The sequence below is a fragment of the Primulina huaijiensis genome, chromosome 10 (assembly GCF_012295235.1).
Source record: "Primulina huaijiensis isolate GDHJ02 chromosome 10, ASM1229523v2, whole genome shotgun sequence".
NCBI classification, from domain to species: domain Eukaryota; kingdom Viridiplantae; phylum Streptophyta; class Magnoliopsida; order Lamiales; family Gesneriaceae; genus Primulina; species Primulina huaijiensis.
In genome coordinates, this window is record NC_133315.1 from 1291558 (window position 1) to 1310958 (window position 19401).

At 34.2% G+C, this 19401-nt stretch overlaps 3 protein-coding genes across 3 annotated transcripts; 1 reads left to right on the top strand and 2 right to left on the bottom strand.

Annotated features, from left to right (window-relative positions):
- Positions 1–2034: 2034 nt before the first annotated feature.
- LOC140986672 (uncharacterized) lies at positions 2035–6461 on the bottom strand. Its single transcript, XM_073454985.1, has 2 exons — positions 3528–6461; positions 2035–2466 (listed from the first exon to the last, which is right to left on the bottom strand). The coding sequence occupies exons 1-2, from the start codon at positions 6199–6201 to the stop codon at positions 2054–2056; spliced, it is 3087 nt and encodes a 1028-aa protein (XP_073311086.1). The 5' UTR covers positions 6202–6461; the 3' UTR covers positions 2035–2053.
- A 6943-nt stretch (positions 6462–13404) lies between these two features.
- Positions 13405–15373, bottom strand: LOC140986829 (large ribosomal subunit protein eL15). The gene is made up of 4 exons (XM_073455194.1): positions 15307–15373; positions 14985–15151; positions 14292–14489; positions 13405–13858 (listed from the first exon to the last, which is right to left on the bottom strand). The coding sequence occupies exons 1-4, from the start codon at positions 15308–15310 to the stop codon at positions 13613–13615; spliced, it is 615 nt and encodes a 204-aa protein (XP_073311295.1). The 5' UTR covers positions 15311–15373; the 3' UTR covers positions 13405–13612.
- Positions 15374–17070: 1697 nt separating this feature from the next.
- On the top strand, positions 17071–19095 carry LOC140986325 (uncharacterized). Its single transcript, XM_073454516.1, has 4 exons — positions 17071–17654; positions 18149–18380; positions 18535–18628; positions 18755–19095. Exons 1-4 carry the CDS (start codon positions 17170–17172, stop codon positions 19024–19026), a joined length of 1083 nt encoding a protein of 360 aa, XP_073310617.1. The 5' UTR covers positions 17071–17169; the 3' UTR covers positions 19027–19095.
- Positions 19096–19401: the final 306 nt, after the last annotated feature.

Genomic DNA, 19401 nt, shown 5'->3' on the forward strand with positions numbered 1-19401 from the left:
AGTTGTGATAATAACAATGTGTTCCTTTCACTCTTCTAAGTTAAGGTTGAACGAGAGAAAATGACAATAAACTCACTTTTATTTTGTATAATTTTATTTGAATTATAAATTTTGTGTGTGTTCATACACAGCCCAGGCACAACGACGCATATCAGGGGCGTGCTCTACCACTGAGATAATAGTCCGTCGTAGAGACCATTTTTTTTCTTTGTTGGAATCCCCTTTTCCCATTTTAAGGAATTGGTTAATCAAGGAAAGAGCCTCTTTTGGGCCGGTTGGCATCGTGGCATAACCGTCGAGGTGAAGTCGATTTCAATGCTATTCTCTTTTTTGTTTTTCTGAGTTTATCTAATTTCTCGTGAAAGGTAAAATAATGAACCTTCATATACCTAGTTGAAGAAATTTTTACTCATCAATTTGAATTTTTCCCGGGACTTACCTCTAGGTAAAGCCCTCAAGGTCGACCCCGATCTATAGGAACCAGGCTATCGCGAAAATTCCCAGCTTTATTAACATTTTCCGGGTTTTCCAAGCCAAGTCCGAAAGCTGCGATTTCTTTATTTGGATGACCATTTTGTTATATATTAATATATTTACATATAATAATATTAGAAGTAAATTAAATAATAATGAAACGATTTTAAAATTTAAATTTGAATTGCAGAGATGCATTGTGAGAGGTTGCATCTTACTCATTTGGATGTGTCTTTTGGCTTTTTGTGAATCATTACAATCTTTCATAATTAATATTTTAAATTACATCTTCTTTGTATAAATACAAGAACGTTCTTCACAGAATAGAATTGATATATACATTCAACTTTGATACAGACTTGAAAGACTCTTGCTCTGAAAATTCGAGGGAGTGCAAACTTCGAATTGTGGTGATTATAGGTTTTGTATCCTGGAAGGTTAATTCTTTGTGAACCATTTGCACCTTTTGTGGGAGGAATTAATACCTTTAAAGATAGCATCAAATTTGATGTGCCTAACCTATATACAAATTTCATTGCCCGCTTGATTTTTCATAAATATTTACACAACACATTTAACTTAAGCCTTAAAATCGTCATATATGAATGAACCCATTTTAAATACGTTAGCCAATTTTATATAGGCTTCGACTTGATATTATTTTATTTGAAATTACAATCTTTCAAATTAATGTGTTAATAATATTATAATAATTTTTATAAAATATTTAAAAAATTACTAAAATATTTGGGTCGGATGAGGATCTTGTCCGGATGATATTAGTATCCCGATTCTCTCCCAACATTGATTGTAAGCGAAAATCTCGAAAACTTGGGTTGAAAAAAATGCGGGTCGGGATTTTTTCGGGATGAGCATGGGACGGGGTTCGGGTTTGGTCTAGATTTTCGAGTTTTTATCCAGCCCTAGTTTTAAATAACTGTATTTTATCACAAAGCTTTATAGAAAAACATCATAAATGTGAGAGAAATGAATTAAACATGTGTTTTTAATTATTAATTAAAAAAAATAGTTTTAAAAACAAGCTATTACATGCATGTCACTGATAATTCATCTACTACCAAGAATATAGATAGGGTCATGTTAGTCTGTCAGCTTACATATTAAATGGTCGTAACAAATGACTTTAACTTACATAGTTATTATTAATTTTATGTAAAAATATTTATATATAAAAAATCAGGGTTCTGTGTTTATATATATAAAAAAAAAGTAGATCTCTCGTGAAACGGTCTCACTAATCTTTATCTCAGAGATGAGTCAATCCTATCGATATTCACAATAAAAATTGATACTTTTAGCATAAAAAGTAATATTTTTTCATAGATGACCCAAATAAGAGATCTGTCTCACAAAATACGACCGGTGAGACCGTTTCACACAAGTTTTTGTCTCTAAAAAATTGGTATAGAAAGAGACTCGATTGAGAAACGAGACAAGAAAACTTCTTCTTCTATACCAATTCCCACCATCTTAAAGGAACATAATAAAATATATAAAATAAAATTGAAGGAATTGAAAAAATAAAAAAGAAGTCTAAAAGCCCCAAAACTAAAATATATCAACATTCCACAACTGTTGGTTTTTGTGGCTCGGGAAAGTCCAACACCACATCACCACTTACACAAACCCCGTTCTCGGGCAGTTTCCGGTTAGGCTTGGCTTCATGCAACATCGATATAACATCCCTCATGCAGGGCCGGTCAGCCGGATTCCGGCTCGTGCATAGCAACGCAACCCTTAGGACTAGCATCATCTCATCTCTCACCAAAGTACACGACGATCCAGCCTTCTTGTCTAATACGTCGACTAAATTATCTTTCGTCTTGATTTTAGACCTCACCCAATCCACTATACTGTTTCCGTCCCCAAACTGTGCGTCTACAGATCTTTTCCCCGTCAAGATTTCCATTAGTACCACCCCGTAACTGTATATGTCACTCTTCTCATCAACTTGTAACGTGTAAGCATATTCTGTCAAAAAAATAAAAAGAGAGATTCGAAATCAAAGAAAAATCATAAAGATTAACAAAACAACATAAAAAAACGATTAATAAGAACAAATTGTATCTTTGTTTTGAAATCAAGTTGACAAAATTCATGGTGGGTCCTTAGTAATTGAATAAAGGTTAAAACTAAGGATCATCATATATATTACACGTTGGGTTACAAAGTATATTTGAAATAACAAAACTATCATAAATATATTTTTGAAAATTTTCCAAATAAAATGCAAAAATAATTTTATAACATCAAATACACTTTGTAACCCTCATTTTACATGTAACATTTCCTAAATTTAATAGTTGACAACCCACTAAACAGTAGGAAATCACGGCGACAAAGGGGAAAAAGGTAATGAAATGCATAACAAATCTATATCACAAATCCATATGAAATCAAACATTTAAATTAGGATCAAAATTTGTATTATTTGAAAAATTTCGAGGGCGATTTTTCGAGGAGTGGATCGATTCAAATAAGCTTTTCTTTAGACAAATATTACAATTAACTTGTTGTGAATGTAAACTTGAATTTAAAGTAGGAAGATTTTATTGGAGCCAAAAAGTATATATTTATTAATTTGAAAAGGGTGGATTTTGTTTTGTTGGTGCTACCTAGTTGAGGGGCAATCAAGAAATTATTAAGCACGATATGATGACTAAATTTGAAAAAAAACAAAGCAACACAAACAAACCCCATTATCCTTATCAACCGAAAGGGACCCCAAATGCACCACATCAAGGTGGACTTTTGTGTGTATTTTTTAAATTTTAAAAATTGTAAAATTTTCCTTTTTTTTTTTATTACATCGAACCCGGGGAAACCGGCTATTCCGGCAGGGATGAGACCACTGAAATACAAGCCCGGTCTCTAAAATTTTCCAAATTGAAAATAACTTTCACCCAATTCTACTTAGCATGCTTAAAAATGAGTTGAGCCAAGGGTGGACTATGCATGATTGAAACAAAATTAAGAATTAAAATTGTGAAATCTGATAAAATGATTGAAAGATGGAGTTTCTTGACCCTAACCTGGTGCAATGTAACCATATGATCCTGCAATGACCGACATCGATTCGTCGTTCTGAATCAACTTGGCCACACCAAAGTCGGCCACACGAGCCTCCATCTCGACATCCAAAAGTATGTTGCTCGGCTTCAAGTCACGGTGAACGATCACGGGATCGCAGTCGTGATGAAGATAGCATATCCCTTGTGCAACTCCTAATGCTATGTTATACCTCGTAACCCAATCCGCCGCGAAATTGTCGCACTTATCCTTCCCGTGTAACAAGTCGTCCAGGCTTCCGTTAGGCATGTACTCGTACAACAACATCGTACATTGATTGTTGTTACAACAACCTAATAGCCTTACAATATTGCGATGCCTTATATTTCCTAAGACATCGACCTCTGCTAACATTCCTCTCCTCCTCCTGATGGTATCCTTGTGCTTCCCCCATAGCTTCTTGACGGCTATGATCTCACCACCTGGCATCTCGGCCTTGTAGACCGTCCCTGTGGACCCCATCCCGATTATCTTATCCGTCATGTTTATGGACTGGAGCACATCATCGGCGGCGTAATTCAGCCGTTGGAAAGCGGTCAGCTTCCATGGCCCGACTTCCTGATCATCTGAGAATTTCCGGCCATATGTGGCCTGAAAACACCTACTTCCAGCTATAAGTATAAACAAGCCAACACCAAATGCTGTGGCCATGATCCATACAATGGCGCCGGCAGTCTTCTTTGACTCGCGGTGGATTTCCACCTCTCCGGCTTCGAGCCCATCGTCAAGGCAAGGTTTCTTGAGAATTTCACCGCAGAGCCCTTCATTTTCTGCGAATGATGATGGGTGAAGGGCTGAAAATAGTAATCCTGATGATGGAACAGGGCCTGTGAGCTGATTGTATGATACATTGAAGTTCTCCAATGTGCTGCAGTTGTTGAAATTAGAGGGAATCGCCCCTGTCAGAAAATTATGGGACAAATCAACGGTTGTTATGTCCGGGAGTGCTGAAATCTCCCATGGAATGATTCCAGTCAGGGAATTTTGGCGTAAATTTAGTGTAACAAGCTTCTCACAATGGCCAATATCCCATGGAATGCTGCCACTAAAATTATTTCCATCAAGCTCGATCTTGTAAAATCTCGAACACCCGATAAAATCAGGAATTTTTCCATTGAGACCAGCAGAGCTTGCCAAGAAAACCAGTAAATTCGGTGCTTTCCATATGTTATCAGGAAGCTCGGAATTGAAAGAATTCGCCGATATGTTCAAGGACTCCAATCTTGCAGCATCGCCAAAATCTTTGGGGATTGGGCCAGATAAGTCGTTATCGCTTAAATCGAAGTAAGTGAGGTTTGGCAGGGAGCCAAATCCGATTGGAATCGACCCGTTGAGCCTGTTGTTTTGAATCCTAACTCTGGATAAAGAAGTGCAATTTGCTAAAGATGGAGGTATTTCACCAATAAACTGGTTGTCAAACAGAATGAGCTTTGTCAGCAAGGTTCTTAGGCAAAGATTTGGTGGGATAGGACCGGACAGCAAATTTGAAGAGGCATCGAGTTGCTGTAACTTCCCATTTGAGCCGAGTGTTTGAGGTAACATCCCTGAAAAAGAATTGTTCCAGATATGCAAAACTTCCAAATTGGGAAGCTGACCTATCCCTCCTGGAATTTCACCTGTCAGCTTATTCTCCATCAATGATAGCCTCTTTAGCTCTTTCAAATCTGAAAATCCTCTCGGGATTTCGCCTGTGAGGTTGTTATCTGATAAATCAAGAACCTGTAAGGATACTAATCCGGCCCAGCTCACCGGAATCGATCCTGATAGATGATTCTTGTAAAGATATACAGATTCAAGATTTGTCAAGCTGCCTAATTCAGATGGAACATTGCCCGATAAATTGGCTGATGAGATATCAAGATAGACTAAATTTGATAGGCTTGAAAACTGTGCCGGTATCCCTCCAGAGTACGCATTATATCCCAATTCTACATGTCCAAGTTGATTCAAGAAACTCAATTCAGCTGGAATTAAACCTGTAAGTGAATTCCCGTGCAAATACAGAGACTTCAGATTCAATAATCTGCCGTAAGCCGCCGGGATTTCACCTTCAAAGTAGCATCCGCCGAGGTTCAGGTACTCGAGATTCTTGAGGTATATCATTTCCTCCGGCAAAGGGCCGGTGAAATTATTGTTATAAGCATTGAAATAAGTGAGAGACTTGAGTTTCGAAATTCCAGGAGGGAAACTTGATTTAAAGAAATTGTGATTGATATCCAGAGTCCTGAGATTCGGCAGTTCAAAAATGGAATCTTCAAAGGGTCCATCAAAGGAATTCCTACTCAAATTTAAATGACGCAAATGGGACAAATATCTGATGTCCGAAGGAATTATGCCCGAAAGAGTACGCCCCGACAGGTCCAAGGTTGTTACCTGGCCTGTCTTATGGTCACATTTGATTCCCGACCAGGAGCACCAAACGGGCAGTGAACCAGGCCTGGAAAACGCCGTTTGCGGATCCCAATCACGAAATGTGTTTAAAGGGTCCTTGAGCGATGATTTTATTGTAAGAAGAGAAAGAAGCTGAAGGGGCGGCGCCGCTGCAGCAAAGACGGCGGAGGAGAAGAACACTAATACTGTAACAAGAATCAAGAAAATGGAGAAAAGCAAACCAAGGAATGAGGGGAAGTGGTTCATTTTTTGGAGGATTTTGCAATGGCGGAAATTGGTGAGAAACAATTAGTGTGGAGTGAAGTAAATTTAAGGTGGGGAATTGTAAGATTTTGATGGTTGAATTTACTTTTTTGGAGTGCAAGATGGAGAGGATTTTTCATGATGAATAGTTTCACAGAGTGGGAGGGGTGTGTGTGTGTTCTTTGGCATGAAGGGAGAGAGAAATAGAAAAAGAAGAGGGGAATAGACAAAACAAAAAACATAAAACTACTCCTTCTTCTATATTACCCTTTGTTGCATTTATTTCCAACTTCCACACTAAAATACTTTCAACAAATAGTATGGACCATTATATGTGGTTAACCATAATATAAAACAATAGAAATGTATAGCATGAACTGTTTTTATTTTACATAAAAAAATTTGTTATACGGTTTTATGAGTCAATTTTGTGAGACATATCTCATATTTGAATCATCGATTAAAAATTTTTATTTTTTATGTCAAAAGTATTACTTATTATTATAAATATGAACAAAACTGACTTGTTTTACCAATAAAAATCCGTCCAATGTCTCCTTTTTCTATGTGTGTGTTCTACCTTTGTCTTTCTCTCCAACAATACTTGTGGATTATCTTGGATTGCATTCCACTTTTTCTTTTGTTTTTTTAATTTTAATTTTTTTTTATTTTTTCCTCACCAACTTTTCATCATTCCTTGTTTGCTTTATTTTGTTTGGGCCAGCCAGCCAAACAGCACTCAGCAGCAATTCGATAAATATGGGCACAATAAGGGCAATGCCTGTTGGAGGATATGATGACCTATAATCTATCTGATCCTAAGATTTTAAATTTGAAATGAAATATCGAGTTCAAAACTCAATTATAATAAGATCTCTCAAACATTCAATTTTTTCATTAATACTGATATCTCATGGATGAGCATACTATCCCTGGCTCATCTCTAGCCCAAATAGTGGATAGGTCCATCAAGGACCAATGTATTTTCTTATAAATATCAGTTTTGAGTGTTCAGTTAATGAATTCACTATATTATTTTTCAGCAGCACCCTTAGCTGCTCTCCACTTATAACCCGAGTCTCTGACTTGAGCGTCGGAGGGGCTACGTCAGGGCACCCTCCTGACCCCCTTCTAACGGTCTTATTCGTGATTTCAGGCTCAGGACAATTTCGACACCTGCGTCTGGACTAGTGACACTTGCTGGAATCGGATCCTAAATTTCCCGTGAGTATCAAATACATTTGCCCCAAGATATAATCCTCTCGGAAAATACAAAATTCTTAAACTTTACACATTTCTTTCAAAAATTTATTGTAATCATTTTCCCACAATAACTGTATTATTATATCATATTCCAACTTAATATATAACTCCAAATTTTGAATTTTGAAATATTTATGCTGAAAAAACTAAAGTATATAAAATTGACACAAGTAACTCGACACACTTGTACATTAAAATATATATTAAAAAAAATAATTCAATACATATTGCATATATAGTAAACATATATTCCTCCGAAATCCGAAAATGTAACAAAAAAATAACCATTATTTTTTCGTGAAATTAATTCTTGAATGCATTTCTAACAATCCCAGCCACCAATATTAATTGGCATTAATATTTTTTAAAATTTGCAAATATATACCCTTTATTTATCAATAAAGAAATTAAAAAATATTGTCATTGTGTGGACAAAATAATTGTAGAAATTATGATAATTATAAGTGGGATATTAAATTTCTCGACTGCTTTATCAGTACTTTTTTGACTTCGGGAAGGTTTAAAAATGATGGCTATTTACTTCGCATCATTAATGTTTTTTATTCATCATAACAAGCTCGCTTTGAAGAAGTGGATAAATCATTGTCTATTTAATTTAATTTGCTTGCTAACAAAAAATGTAGACCATAATTTTACATTTAAATATATAACTATTTTTTTAACCTCTCTAGGGTTTACGTATTTATGTAATACTTCATTCGTATCAAATATATATCCATTTTTTACTTTTTCATATAACTAAAAAATTCGTTGAAAAGACAAAGTTTACGTGTAAAATTTCTCACTTTCTCATCGTTTAATTTATTCAAAAATTGATTGTATTTCTTTTTTAGATTTAGTAAATATGAGTAAAATAAGAAAATATGTAAGTAGAAACTGGAATGTATATATATTCGAGACAATAAAAAAAGAAAAAGAAATGAAGTTTATATATTTGAGACGAATGAAGTATATGATATCTCTAAGGACAAATAGAGAAATTTAATATATGAGAGATGAAAATTTTCTTTATATGAAATATAATTTTTTTTCTTTGCAAGGTGTGATCCCTAAATCATTCCACTCCGTATACGAGTAGCTCTTACATAAAATGTCTATAATCGAATGTATCTGTTACAGAAAAGAAAAATTTCAAATTTTGGTCGTTATGTTTATTTTTTTGTCAATTTGATATTCAATATTGTTAAATTTAGTACGTGTACTGTATATTTTAAATTTTGATAATTTTAATCTTTTTAATCGGAAGTGTCGGGTAGATTTAAAAAAAAATTCTTGGCATGCAAATCGATACAACATGAATTGTGTTAAGGCATGCTACTTGTGTACATACACATAATGTGATTAGCTAGATATTAATGAATGCATAGACTTAGAATGTATAAAATAATCGATTAATTATTTTCTACTTACGTATAATTTTTATTAATTTTTTAATTATAATAATATTAGCATTTTTGAAAAATAAGAAGGAAATGGAACGAAGCTATATATTAATATATTAAAATAAACAAAATTTTGAAATAACCCTAGAGACTAGACGTGGTAGGATGTCTTTTTGTCAATCAGGAAACATTCAATTAATGTAAACTTTTTTGTTCGATTTTTATTTATTTAAAACATCGAATAGTTTATTTTTTATTGTCCATATACATTTTCACGCTCTTTTTAGATCCCAAATTTCAAGTTTTATTTTTGCTTGAATCTTTTATTTTCTAGCTTTTAAATTTGAGTTGAATTCGAACACATTCTATGACTCGATCCAGATACAAAATTCGAGTTTTTACTTCATTGAGCTCAATAAATGAATTCGAATCAACCATATAATAGTCCAGACTTAAGTAAAATAAATGGTCACATTGATCTAAAATGGGAAAATTGATAATAAGCAAACTTTTTAAAGATGAAAGTAAATTGTTCGAGTTTTTTTTTTTTTTTTTTAACAAAAACAACAAAAATAAAAACAAAAACAAAAAGCTTCGGAGAAAATCAAAAAAAAAAAAAAAAAAGTTNTTGACTTGTATGTGACATAGACCCCTTCCAAAATCAGTATCAAAGCTTCTAAAAATCACTGCAAATAAACAACACAGAATCCTAAAATTTTTAGACTGTCATGAATTTTCAGTCGTCATCAAAATGTGGGAACTTCATTTCTGAAAAAGACATTCCAGTAATATCATTCAGTTTTTCGCAAATGTATATATGATTTGTTATAATCTAATTTTGTATTGGAGATTTAATAAATTTAAATATATAAATCACGTGATTACATACATATATTACAATACGTCAGAAATTCATGTCGAATTATCAGAAAATATAAATAACAGTAAACGTGTACCAGAATCCATTGATTGATCTAGCGTTGAAGTTATGAATTTTTCAAAGCAACATAGAATTGACCACCTTATTCTTGTTTTAGATGGTTGAATGAGATAGATTTAGAATATGTGTGTCATAGATATTCTTTGTATTCTCTATACCTCGGAAACCATAACTTCACATAGTATTAACAGTGTTCGAGGAGTCGAAAGTTTTTTTTGCATATACTAAATCTATGTAATATTGTTTCTTTTCTTTCTTCTTTACAGAATCCCATATATATAGAGGTGTGGATATTTTATAGGTAAAATTATTCTAAAATAAATAATTTGAATACAGTTACAACTTGCAAGATTAGACACTTGTTGTTTTACCAAAAACTACAGTTATAATTGTTAAGGAAAAAATTTATATATAAGTTTTGGTGATCACAAACTAAATTGATCTAACTCAAACTCATATTAATGCAGACTATTAAACTGAACTGACAAATCAAGTTGTTCAACTATTTAAATCTGATAGAGTTTATTCATCAGCACAACTTGAGCCAAGTTGTTCAAACAGAAGATATAAACTTCAAGACCTGTCGGTCAACATTATCTATTAGTTTATAACAAAGATGTCAGCATCTGTTGGTTACTCCTTCAGCTAATATTCAAAGAATTTGAAGTTGACACTATATCTTGACAAATCAACAAGGACACATATATATTCGCATAAATGTCGACTACATAGTATATCTATGAGTACCATATATATTTATATCGTTGAGGACAGCACCTATAAATAAAGAATGCATCAAGACTGAAAAAGCTATGGAAAAATTACTATTGCTTTGTCCATCTTCATCAAACATTCAAATTGCACTGCATCCCTCAAAGGATTTATCCTTAAGCTGTTTTTCCACACACTCAGTTTCTCATCAAATCGATTAAAAAACAATATTGTACACTTTGTATTATCACTTATCTTTAACACATGTGTCGTTGTATTATTAAAATCAATTGTAATTGACAGAAACTTGTTTTTGAACATATCAAGTTGAAAAAAAGAGTACTAGGAGTTTCAGCTCATTAGGGTTGTGGAACCGAACTGAATTAAGTTTGTACAAGTTGTTATACTGACCAAATCTTCTAGTAGAATCTTTTTGGAAACAGAAGAATGGTAGATGTAGAAGTTTGGCATTCGAACTTCCACAAACAACTACCTGCTTTTTTGTTTACTACTATTTACTGGAGCTGCTAAGTCTATTATTTGTGCTGATAAGTGAACTAAAGTAAATCGAGCTGTTGCATCTTGTATCATACTCATTAAGTAATTTGAGCAGTTTCCGCGCTTAGAATACGTCAAATTACTCAGTCTGATGGGAATATTGTCTTGAGATGTTAACACAGCTTAAGCTTAATATTATTTAACATAGTTTGAATAACAGTTAATTTACCCCCTCTAAATTGATATCTTTGATCTTAACAGTAACGGTACAACTTAAATATTTTAAATTGTACAGCAGCTCAAACAATACGTTTTGATCACTCTCCTAATGAAGATAATTATTCTACTTTAACAAAACCTACATGAGTTTATATCTTTTAAATGTATATAAATTTTCTAAATAAGTTTTCGACAAGATATGAACAGAACACCCGGAAAGATTTCACGAAATTATTATGGAACCAAATGGAAAACGCCACCATGGATATACCTGAGCTAACCCCAGGCCTTCATTGGATTCTTGCCCAACGAGAAATGAAAGTAAAATATTTTTTAGTACCTAATTTATTGAGAAAATATTATCTTATGTAGCATAAAGTAGGCTGTTAAATCAATTCCGACATCATTTCAATCCCAAAGAGATTTTCCCCTATATCACCAAGAATGAAGATTCGATTGATTGTGTGAAATATTTTCAAATGCTTGTATATACGATTGTATATATGACTGATTTGATTTAAACAAAAATCTTACATAAAAAGTATTTTTTTATTGAGCCGCATAAGAAATGCATACTACAAAAACTTTGAGATAGTCTCGTGAGAGTTTTTGTGATATATAATATAATGATTGAAAAACTATATCTTATATAATTTAAATAATCTGTTGTATCTATACACAGGCTATAACTTTCGATATAGAAATATATGATTTTTAACTCGTTTTCCGCAACAAGTAATTACATAAATATATTGAAAAATGGAGTCACAAATTTTTTTTGAAAAGAGGTATCGATGGCAAGTTTGACAATGCAAGAATCCAAGAATTATCTTATATTTCAGTTCGAGTAAATTTGTATTCAATTTCACCACACTAAATAAACATTGGTCAGATATATTAATATATGTAATGATATGAAGAAGTTTCCCCTTCATTTATATATAAGGGAAGTTAGTGAAAAATCCCCAATCAAAATATTTCTTTGGGTTCACTCCCTACCCACAAAATTGTGGTACTATGTCATACAAAATGTGGTACACTTCATGTGGAAATGTGGTACTAAAAAAGTACCCAGTGACTGAACACAAAAAAAATCGACGGCCGGAGAGTGAAGGTCAATTTCACGTTATACACACACCCCAAAACATTCCTGCATCTGGAAGGGAAAGCCAGACGTACAAAAAGGAAAACACTAAGGAGTCCATCCTTTTAAGCAAACTACTCAAATCCCATCATGTTGTTTTAGAAGATTGAAAGCTTTTTCAACTTAGTGTGACTTTTTTGGCTTAATTAATTGGGTACTCGTCAAAGACCCTCTAGTCTTTATCTTTCATCATTAATCTTACTGCCTCTCACTTTCTATCCACGTCCACGTTTTCAAAGTTCATAATTAGCCATGATTTTTGTGTGTGTGTCTCGTTGGTGACTATTTCTTACATGGAGGACAGCCCATATGGAGGAGACCCACTAGTCAAGTGATGTTCTTTCTTTGGTCTATGTTATTCAACATCTATAATTGTTGGTTTGGTACCTGGAAGGCATAATGTAGATCTAAATCATAGTCACTAATTAGTCAAGTGTTGGTTATATGGCGCATTCCGATTCTAAACTTGATAATTTGCACGAGTATAAAACGCAAAAATGACCCTGCATGTTTCTTTTCGGATGTTTCGTTCCCAATCAAAAAAGAAAGTGCAGCACCACACCAAGTCGGGGATACAAAGTTTGGGGGTTTCACTAGGGATCCTGTGTCTAGCGTCTGTGTTTCGATGCAAGTAGAAAGTACTTATGAAGTTAGTGTTGAACCAAGGCTTTTACAAAATGGAGTGATTTAGCTGGAGAAGTAAAATACATGTATTGAAGTAAAATAATAGTAAAGAGATTTGAACATAAGACTCTAAGCTTAATATTTGTCCACCTCGTCAACAACAATGCTCTCTTCCAGACATAAAGCATAGCTTCGTACTTAGTGGCAACAAAATTTAGAAAAGCGTGGATCCTTAGGACAGGTTTGTCATCGACTGGAGATGAAACACAATCAAGATCTCACAAGTTGGAACAAATCTTCAACTCGGTTTGATTTCCCAAAAGATATACCAAGTTTAAGCCTTCTCAGGGTCGAAATATGGTCGTCGCGTTTAGCTAGTACTAATCAATGGAAAAACAAAAGGATTCATAATGCTTCCACCAAAAGGTGAAAAAGGCATTCAATTCAAACAGTAGATAAATTTAAAGAGTTCAAAATTATGGAATACAACGGAAGGGTTTCAAATTCTCAGCCAAACACAGACTCCATGCTCAACAAATAAAATTAAAAATTACTGACGCAGAGGCAAAAGATTCAAGTCTACTGTGGGAGTACCAAAACATAACAAGAAAATCAACGATATCGGCGAAGTGACAATGTTTGGTTCCTCTTCCATGTAGCCCTTCTTGAAGGGCGTGCTTTGTGGTGAAGGTGGCCCTTCCCTCGTAGACCTCTGTATTTCTTTCCTGCTGAGGTAAGTCCCCTCAGTTCTCTGTGTTTGTGAACTGGATTGCAAATCCAGTTAACCCTTGGGTCATTCCGGATTGTAGTATGGGCAGGATCAATCAAAATAACTTCAAAATACTTGTAGGTAGAGTCCTGAAATTTACAAGGACAAAAAACATAGTCTTTTAAGTAAATGAGACGATCGGATATCTTCATCAAAGCACAAAAAAACCGAAAATTATAACTAGTTAATAACAAGTCAGTTGGGCACAAGTTAGCTTCTTCAAATTACAAAATCCACCACATAGATATATCATGCCCAAGCTGTACTACTTAAGATTGGTCAATCAATGTTTTTGGTTTCTGATTCTTTTCTTAAAGTGGGGTGGATGAATTCGTCGCAATTAGGTATACCATGGGAAAATTGACAACCTAAGTAGTCTAAAAGTCAATGAATGGTTAGAATGTTCACATCCATGCAAGCTAAGTTATCATAATTACTGCAGTAAGACAAAACAAAAGCTTTATGTAGCTAATGCAAAGAGAAATGTTGAGGTTCAAATGTTAACAAATAAAAGATGCAGACCTCGTTGATCCAATAGGAATTCAAAACCCTCAGCCCACCCAGTTTCCTTCCAGCTCGCTCTTCTGCAACCGAACGTTTGCTGCGCTGAAATTTCAGCTGTGTAACACCCTGGTTGGTGGGCTTTCCATACACAATACCCTTAGGAACAGGTCTCTTCCTTCCACCACGTCTAACACGGACACGGTAGATAACATATCCCTGGTAGATATCATTAATACCACAGAACAACACATGAAGAAGCATAAACATATACCAGGGTTACCAAGAAAGCCACAATCTTATCGTAGCCGAGAATAAAAAAGAAGATCAATTGCATTTATCAACAGCCCATCGAAACGATAAGAAAATCCTTCATATTCACTAAATCACACAATCAAGAAAAGCAACTGCATCATAAAGCCAGTAGCATGAATTATCCCAATCCCCACATCAAAACAAACGAAAACCAACTGACATCTTAAACTCACCAAAGAAAGCAAAACACAGGTGTCGGACTTTTCGCAACAAACACTAATTCAGGCAACTTCGAGCACCATCACATCATCACTATGGATATATTGCATGTTAAAGCATGTCATAAAAAAATCCAAAATTAAATATATCACAAATCAATGCTTCAGTCGATTCATATCGTCCACGTAACAACCAAGAATGTCATCTAACATTTAAAATATCAACCACCAAATCATTTACTTGCTTAGCCTTGTAACCCAGACGTCGGGCTTTGTCGGGGCGAGTCGAGTGAGTGACTCGAACAATAGCCGGAAGCTGACGGTACTCCCAGCAGCGCACCCTCAGCAAGAACCTCATAACATCAGATTGCTTTTTCTTCCACAACTCCGTTACGTACGTGTACGCACCTGCAATCAAATCATAAAAAAATGAATAATTAAAACAGAAAATTCCAAATAGAATAACAGATGAAGCTACAACAATAAAGGTTACTGATCTATAAAATGCAATCGAAACAAGAAAATTCGGTTTCGTAAAGGTCAGCTCAGAGCCTCAGACGCACCCATTGTTGCTGCAGTGGCGAAAACAAAAACCGCTACTGGAATTCAGGGTTTTAATAAAAATGTTAGGGTTACGTAATTTTGGGCTTTTTCGTAATTGGCCCATATTTTGTTGTCTGGACTGATTCATTGGGCCTTCTTGTTTCCAACAAATTTCAACTTTTTATGTTTTTTTTAGGCTAGGAGATCGATACATGTATAATATTATATTAATTTTGAAATTTATAAATTTCAAATACAATACGTAACTCTCGATGATGTACGAATAACATTTTTCATGCTATATTGCCTTTTAATTCGAGATTTATTCCAAAATTAGGACTTATAATATTTTAGTTTCATTCTAGTAATTTAAATTAGAGTTATGGTTTTTGGGAGCTTCAAATATAGGTGATCTTGTTTTAAAAAATATATTTAATTTAGAAAAACAAAAGGTATATTTCTAACACAAAAACTCTTGTGAGACGATCTCACAGATCAATTTCGTGGGTCGAATCTCTTATTTGGGTTATCCATGACAAAATTATTACTTTTTATGTTAAGAGTATTACTTTTTATTGTGAATATCGCGGTACGGTTGACTCATCTCACAAATAAAAATTCGTGAGACCATCTCACAATAGACTTATTCTGTTTCTAATTCACTTTTAAATATTATTTTTGCGTGAAATCCTAGATTTTAATATATGAATGATTTTTTGATGATTTATTTAATTTATTAATTAATTTAGATCTTGATAAAATACATCCAATTGCATTTAAAGGGAAGAATTTCAGATTTGGGGAAGAAATTGTAAAGTAATATAAAATATAAATGATATATTTGAAATTTACCCCAATTAATACTAGGTTGATAGGACATTATTTGGATATCATCCCTTCAGCTAAACTTATCCAAACAAATAAAAATATATTTGAAATCTTGAATTTAATTTTAAATTATTAATCCAAAGGAATTAAGATATTTTAAATCCTCAATTATAGGAGCTGTTTAAATTCATTTTCCCATTCAAAAATGCAGTCAAAATCCACTTTTTTTTTATTTATTTTTTTTACCTTTCGGAAATAATTTGAAATCCAAATTATAAATATACCCATATTAAAATAATTCCTACACCAAATTAAGTCCAAGATTCAACCTGCATTTTTTTAATTAAAATATTAACTAAATTATTAATTCCTAAACTTTAGTTTTTTTTTTAAATTTTTATATCAACATCTTAAATTGCACTTTAGTCCCTTAATAAATTTTAAAATTACGATATGACACTCAGATAAATATGATCAATTCAAATGATAGTATGATTTTTCATTAATTTTTACAACTATGATATTATTTTTATTTAAATATAAATTAAATTAACTAAAAAAGGTCATGAATGCACGCACCACGTGAGGGAGTGCACTAATATATGCTAAAATATTTCTGCTCGCCCTAATTAATTTACAAGTAGGTCTCTTGTGAGACGGTCTCACAAATCTTTATCTGTGAGACGGGTCAACCGTACCGATATTAACAATAAAAAGTAATACTCTTAGCATAAAAAGTAATATTTTTTTATGGATGACCCAAATAAGAGATCTTTCTCACAAAATATGACCTGTAAGATCGTCTAATACAAGTTTTTGACTTAATTTTTTTGTGTAACTATAGGTTTTTTTTTCGAAATTTGAAAATATAGTAATAGAAAAATATAGATCTCGCATGTAAATATGTAATAAATAAATAAATAAAAGAAAAATTAAATCTGCCATCAAAATGCATACATCCACAAAAAAATCGAACACCATGCAGCGTCACCTTCTCAGTATAGCGAGTAAACACAAAGCTACAGACAAAAAACCAAATCTATATAGATAAGAACATGCGGAGGTCATTCGGTGGCGGGAGCAGTATGGGTGGAGGAAGCGGCGGAGGCGGCGGGATGCTCAGAAGCGTTCAAAGAGCTGTCAGAGCTGGCATCGGCGGCGCGCCGCCTGAACCATTTTCGCCTTCCGCCGGCTCTGGCTCTGTTTCTGCTTCCAGTTCAAGGAAAACGAAGAAGTCTCGCATTAAGCAACCATCCTCTCCGAACAGAAACTTGGCCCTTTCTAATTCTTCTTCCAATAATAACAGTAATGGGTCGTCGCCTTTTTCTTCGCTGATAAATCTTCCGATTTCAGCTGTTTCCGGCGCGGCTGTGCCCGCGTGGGGAGCTTGTCCTTCTCCTAATTGTGAAGATTTGGAGTGGGAGGTTGTGGAGGGAAGCGGTGGATATGAAAGGGCGGCGCGTGCGTTTTACGATGATTTTGTGTTTGGAACTATTCCATCTAGAGATGAAGTGCAGCATGCAGTTTCTGCTCTTCAACAGTACGAGTTCTTGAATCTGCCTATTTTTAAGAAGTATTTTAATTCTGATTAATTCATAAGAATGGATTTGTTGTATGTCTTTGTTTGATTCAGAAGGGTTCTGAAAATTTTAAAAGTTCTTGAAAGAAAGCTGGTTTATAAATTCTTGATATTAGTAGTTTATTGGTAACTAATGGGAAAACTAATGACGAAAATTTGTATGTACGTTTAGTTTTAGTCGTTAGAGATTTAGAGTACCAGAAAGATTCAACTTTTTTTGTTTGTTTTAGGCAGCCCTTATGTCCCCAATGATACATTTATATATCTAGTGTGCTTCTTGGGCTCGTTTTTCTTTGCAAAAAGATAAGATCTTGGTTTCAAGTGTTACGAATGAATGAAGAACAGACTCCACTTGTGGTTTAGTTTTGACCAACGATATTTAGCCACTCATTCGTTGTTAGTTATACAAATAACTACTGATAGAGCTTACGTTTTGAGTTATTTATAATCTCCAGAGTTGCTGGCATACGATATCCAAGTGAAGAACTTGCGGACGATTCAGGCACGAATTTTCCCAACGAAAATGGAAGTCCAATGGGGATAATAAAGAGTATATCTTCTGAGGAGCTTGAATCGGATTGGATCGAGCCGTCCCCCGATCTCTGCCATTCTAAACAGTTGCAACCTCGAGGATCACAAAGAGTTTATGATGCCTTCCATTTATTGCAGACCGACCCTTCTGTTCAGGTTCTTCATCAATACTATCTAGTTTCTGTCTTTTATTCGTAAGATACATAGAGCTTTCGTAATAGTTGCAGCCGAAAATCGCAATACAAACGAGAGAGGTTTCGATTTTATTGTTTTAGATTTGGTTTACTGATCTGTGATACACTTGTTTTAGAGGATGGTGATTTCTTTATCATCCGACAAAGCAGTTTGGGATGCTGTCTTGAACAATGATGTTGTTAGGGAGCTCAGAGGTTCGATTACTCAAGGTTGGTTTGTCTGAATCGTTTGCACTGAATAAACCATCTCTCAATTTGTGACTGGCCTACAGGAAATCTGAATATGAGCCCTGTAAATTCGTTGCAACTAATTTCATTTCTAATCTTCTTGATCAGTTGATAACGAAGTAAGGGAAAGCGCGGAGGCTGCCTCTGACGATGGATCCAATCCATTGAAGGATATTATGGATTGGGTTTTCGTTAACGCTAGAGCGAAAATCATGGAGCTGATTAACAAGATCACCGGGATTGTGCATGATATTTTTCATCCGTCAGACGAAGGCAAGAAAGATGATATGGATTCTGTCGAGGGAAAGCTGAGAACTTCGTTGCTTCTTTCGGTTGTCGTCCTATTGATAGTTGTTTTAAGTCGAGTCCAGAGCGCTTGATCATGAATCTGTCGAGTTCACTGATGGTTCCTACTTCTGTAGACCTTTATATCGAGGGACCTTTGATCTTGTATGTAAAATAAACCAATCTTTTCAATCCGAACTCGAATATTTAGATTGTTAATCTAGTCAAGCTGAAATGTCAGCCACTAGAATCCTATCACAATACATTTTTAAACTAGTAGAATTATGGGATCTGCAGGAAGTAGTCAAGTAGGTTACAACTTGTGTTCAGAAAAAAAGTTATACATCTTTACACTAAACGTACACCTATAGTTCATGTTCAGGTAATATCAAACTTCTCTTACCTGGATCACCAAAATATCATTTTTTACAAACTGTGTCTGAAATTTGCTCTGCTCTCAATTTAGTATC

Coding starts and splice junctions, on each gene's coding strand:
- LOC140986672 (XM_073454985.1), bottom strand. CDS start 6,201: ATGAACCACTTCCCCTCATTCCTTGGTTTGCTTTTCTCCATTTTCTTG. Junction 2,467..3,527: donor ATATGGTTACATTGCACCAG/GTTAGGGTCAAG, acceptor TTTTTTTGACAG/AATATGCTTACACGTTACAA.
- LOC140986829 (XM_073455194.1), bottom strand. Junction 14,490..14,984: donor TGGGTTACAAGGCTAAGCAA/GTAAATGATTTG, acceptor GATATCTACCAG/GGATATGTTATCTACCGTGT. Junction 13,859..14,291: donor ATTCCTATTGGATCAACGAG/GTCTGCATCTTT, acceptor TGTAAATTTCAG/GACTCTACCTACAAGTATTT.
- LOC140986325 (XM_073454516.1), top strand. CDS start 17,170: ATGCGGAGGTCATTCGGTGGCGGGAGCAGTATGGGTGGAGGAAGCGGC. Junction 17,655..18,148: donor GCAGTTTCTGCTCTTCAACA/GTACGAGTTCTT, acceptor TATAATCTCCAG/AGTTGCTGGCATACGATATC. Junction 18,381..18,534: donor AGACCGACCCTTCTGTTCAG/GTTCTTCATCAA, acceptor CACTTGTTTTAG/AGGATGGTGATTTCTTTATC.